Raw genomic sequence first — 3,800 nt, 5'->3', positions numbered from 1 at the left:
GCGGCGGCGAGCAGTAGCAACAGTACTGGTATGGCCAGCCGCCAGCGAGGACACCAGTTGCTTATGGCCGGGAGCAGCACCAGCCACAGTAGTACGCCGCGCCGGCGAGCGGCACCAGCAGTACCACGCCGTTGAGATGGTTCTACTTCATCGACAAGGGCACCTACCTCGCCGTCCTCGCCTGCTTCAGGGATGACCAAGATCTCTCCGGCCGCCGCCGGCGTTACCCCTGTCACCGCCGTCGTCCGCGGGCTGGATGGCGTGCCCAAGCAGCTGCTCCGCTCTCAGAGGCTGCCGTGGCAGGTGTCTTCCTGCATTACCGACGGACTGACGGTGCCGCACGGGCACCTCAAATCAGATGGGGCGGCGCAGCTCCAGACAAACGAGGCGTCAATGGCCGAGGACGAGCTAAACTTTCTGCACCACGTTCGTCTGTTTGTTTTGTGTACGTGCACACATCAATTAGCCGGCGGCTAGAATCGATCCACCGGCCATGCACTCGTGAGGAAGAGATTGGGGAAGAAGATGCGTATGACATATGGGCCCACGTAGTAAGTGACAGTAGAAACAATCCCAGCTGGGATCGTGCCTTTCCTATTACGCTAAACATGATTTTACTGATACAAGGTCAGGATTAACCGGGATCTGTAAATATAGCGTATCAACTTCAGGAATTTAGAGATGAGGGTTTGTTTTCGTCAGCCTCTACAACCTGAAGGTTTATTTCAGACTTCACTCCCTAATCAGCCCCGTCTGCTTCAAGTACTAGTATCACCATCGTCTAAGCACCAATCACTCTGCAATGGATTATTTGGGCATAGTCGTGGCACTGGTTGTCGCCGCCTCGTCCATTGCCATCCACCTCCTCAGCAGGGCCAAGAAAAGACAGCCGGCCAACCTGCCCCCGGGCTCCCTCGGCCTGCCGGTGATCGGCCAGAGCCTCGGCCTCCTCCGGGCCATGCGCGGCGGCGACGGCGGCAGCCGGTGGATACAGGACCGGATCGACAAGTACGGGCCCGTGTCGAAGCTGTCGCTGTTCGGCACGCCGACGGTGCTCCTGGCCGGACCGGCGGCCAACAAGTTCCTCTTCTTCAGCAGCGCGCTCTCGACGCGGCAGCCCCGGTCCGTGCAGCGGATCCTCGGGGAGAACAGCATCCTGGGCCTCCACGGCGCCGACCACGGGCGCGTCCGCGGCGCTCTGCTCGAGTTCCTCAAGCCGGACATGCTCAAGATGTACGTGGGCAGGATCGACGCCGAGGTGCGGCGGCACGTGGAGGAGAACTGGGCCGGCCGCGGGACCGTGACGGTGCTGCCGCTGATGAAGCGGCTGACGTTCGACATCATCTCCGCGCTGCTCTTCGGGCTCGAGAGGGGCGCCGTGCGGGACGCGCTGGCCGGCGACTTCGCGCGCATGGTCGAGGGCATGTGGGCCGTCCCGGCGAACCTGCCGTTTACGGCGTTCAGCCGGAGCCTCAAGGCCAGCGGCAGAGCCCGGCGGGTGCTGGCGGGGATCACGCGGGAGAAGAAGGCCAGGCGGTGCCAGCCGGAGCACCGCAAGGCGCCGTCGCGGAGCAACGACCTCATAACCTGCCTGCTCGGCCTGACGGACGGCCATGGCGAGCGGCTGCTGAGCGACGAGGAGATCGTGGACAACGCCATGGTCGCCCTCATCGCCGGCCACGACACGTCGTCCATCCTGATGACGTTCATGGTCCGCCACCTCGCCAACGATGACGCCACCCTCGCCGCCATGGTCCAAGGCAAGTGGCCAGTGGCCAGTGAATCAATCGTTCCAACCTGCCATGGTTGCTCATGATATGTGCTTTGTTTCGTCTTTCGTGACACAGAGCATGAAGAGATCGCCAGGAGCAAAGGCGACGGAGAGGCTCTCACATGGGAAGATCTGACGAGGATGAAGTTCACATGGCGAGTCGCCCAGGAGATCCTCCGCATCGTCCCTCCACTCTTCGGCAACTTCAGAAGAGCGCTGGAGGACGTGGAGTTCGACGGCTACCTCATCCCAAAAGGATGGCAGGTCAGTTGCTTGCTGCTAGTCAATTCGCCTCCTAGCTTAGCCATCATAGTCGTCGGAGGCTGAGATGAGAAAGCTTTCAGGTGTTCTGGACGGCGAACGTGACGCACATGGACGCGAGCATCTTCCACGAGCCGGCCAAGTTCGACCCGTCACGGTTCGAGAACCAGGCCGCGCCGCCGTGCTCCTTCGTCGCCTTTGGGGCCGGCCCGAGGCTATGCCCCGGGATGGACTTCTCCCGGATCGAGACGCTGGTGACGATGCACCACCTCGTGAGGCAGTTCAGATGGAAGCTCTGCTGCAAGGAGAACACCTTTGTGAGGGACCCCATGCCGTCGCCGCTGCGTGGCCTGCCCATCCAAATCCAGCACAAGACCTCCCCTCCTCCATCGTGACCAAGCTTCTTCACAGCAATCTCACTGTCATCGTCGTTCGCATTGCATAGAAAATGTAGCTGTTGCGGCACGTGTATGTGTTATGAGTAACAAATCAAAAATAAATGGGTCTGGCTAGGACTCAGTCTACTAAGACTGCGTGAAGTCTCAATCGGCCGATGTCTTAGGAGCCTTTGTTCTTTGTTTTTGTTTGCTTGTCTTTTTTTTTTTCGAGAGTACGCAAAATGCGTACCATAGCTTTATAGAAGAAGAAAAAACAATTACAAGACAACTAACACTTGCTGCGAACAACAAGCGTAGCACCAACTCCACATCCGGCTAGTCCAAAGACAGTCACCAACAACCACACAACTACAAAGCAAAAGAGCCTGCCCAACACCGAAAACATTGTCGCGTCTCGACCGACAAAGGTCACCATCGAAGAGCAGCAACTTCCACCAAGCATCTCTTGTCGACGCACCATCCTCCCTTGATGCCTAGGAGATGGCAAGAGGATGGCAGGACCCGATCTGACCCGAGGAAGACGCCGTCTTGAAATCACCGTGAGGATCGTGCATAGCACCAAGTGAGCGATTATGGGCAGCGGCGAACACCGGGGGAGCGCAACAAGGGACAACCAGACCATGTCTCCTAGCACGATGCACCCAACAGAGGGACGACGTTGAAGACGCCGCCATCGTGCCGACCCAGCACCGGATCAAGGCTTTCGCCCGGAGACAATTGCCAACACCAAGCGAGCGAGGGAGATGGCGACACACTCGGCGACGCCTCCAAGGAGGGAAACGACACCCACGGGTGCCATCGCCGCGGCCCGGCCACAACCGGACAGGACTTTCATCCGTAATGCCATGCATCTCCGCACCTCCAGGTATAGGCAGAGCCGACCAAGAAGTCTCGCACCGCCGTCACCGTAGCAACTTGCCATCGAAGCCGTGCAGCCAAGGTCCTCCCACACCCGCACTGCTGAGAGAACGCGACCAACAGCCACAAACCACCCAGACGAGGAGCCGCAGCAGCTAACCATGTCGTGCAAGGGCTGAATCCAGCACGACGGCCTTCACCCGCTCCAGGTGACTGCCGCGCAACGAACTCAACCCCAAGGCCAGATTGAATCTGGGGGAAATCCGATCTGGCCAGCACCTCCCTCCCCAGCTCCGGCGCCATCGCATCCAGGAGCAACCCAACGCGCCCAGCACCCAGAGGCGGCCGGCCGCCCGCTGCCCGCCATGGACTCCTTCCTGGCAGGGCCTCGCAGCGCCGCCGCTGCCAAAGCCCGGAGCTCGCGCCGTCGCCCCCATCTGAGCCGGCGCCCCATCCTCCGCCACCACTCTGCTACGGTCATGGCCCGAGTTCACCTCTCCGCCGCGCCTCCG

The 3,800-nt window shown here is 60.4% G+C and overlaps 1 protein-coding gene across 1 annotated transcript; it reads left to right on the top strand.

The window, feature by feature from the left end:
* The first annotated feature begins 683 nt into the window (after positions 1-683).
* On the top strand, positions 684-2,611 carry LOC119326671 (cytochrome P450 716B1-like). Its single transcript, XM_037600295.1, has 3 exons — positions 684-1,760; positions 1,848-2,035; positions 2,116-2,611. The coding sequence occupies exons 1-3, from the start codon at positions 803-805 to the stop codon at positions 2,425-2,427; spliced, it is 1,458 nt and encodes a 485-aa protein (XP_037456192.1). The 5' UTR covers positions 684-802; the 3' UTR covers positions 2,428-2,611.
* The last annotated feature ends 1,189 nt before the right edge of the window (positions 2,612-3,800 follow it).

The sequence above is a fragment of the Triticum dicoccoides genome, chromosome 6B, assembly GCF_002162155.2.
Source record: "Triticum dicoccoides isolate Atlit2015 ecotype Zavitan chromosome 6B, WEW_v2.0, whole genome shotgun sequence".
In the NCBI taxonomy this organism is placed as follows: domain Eukaryota; kingdom Viridiplantae; phylum Streptophyta; class Magnoliopsida; order Poales; family Poaceae; genus Triticum; species Triticum dicoccoides.
This window is presented reverse-complemented; position numbering and strand designations above follow the sequence as displayed.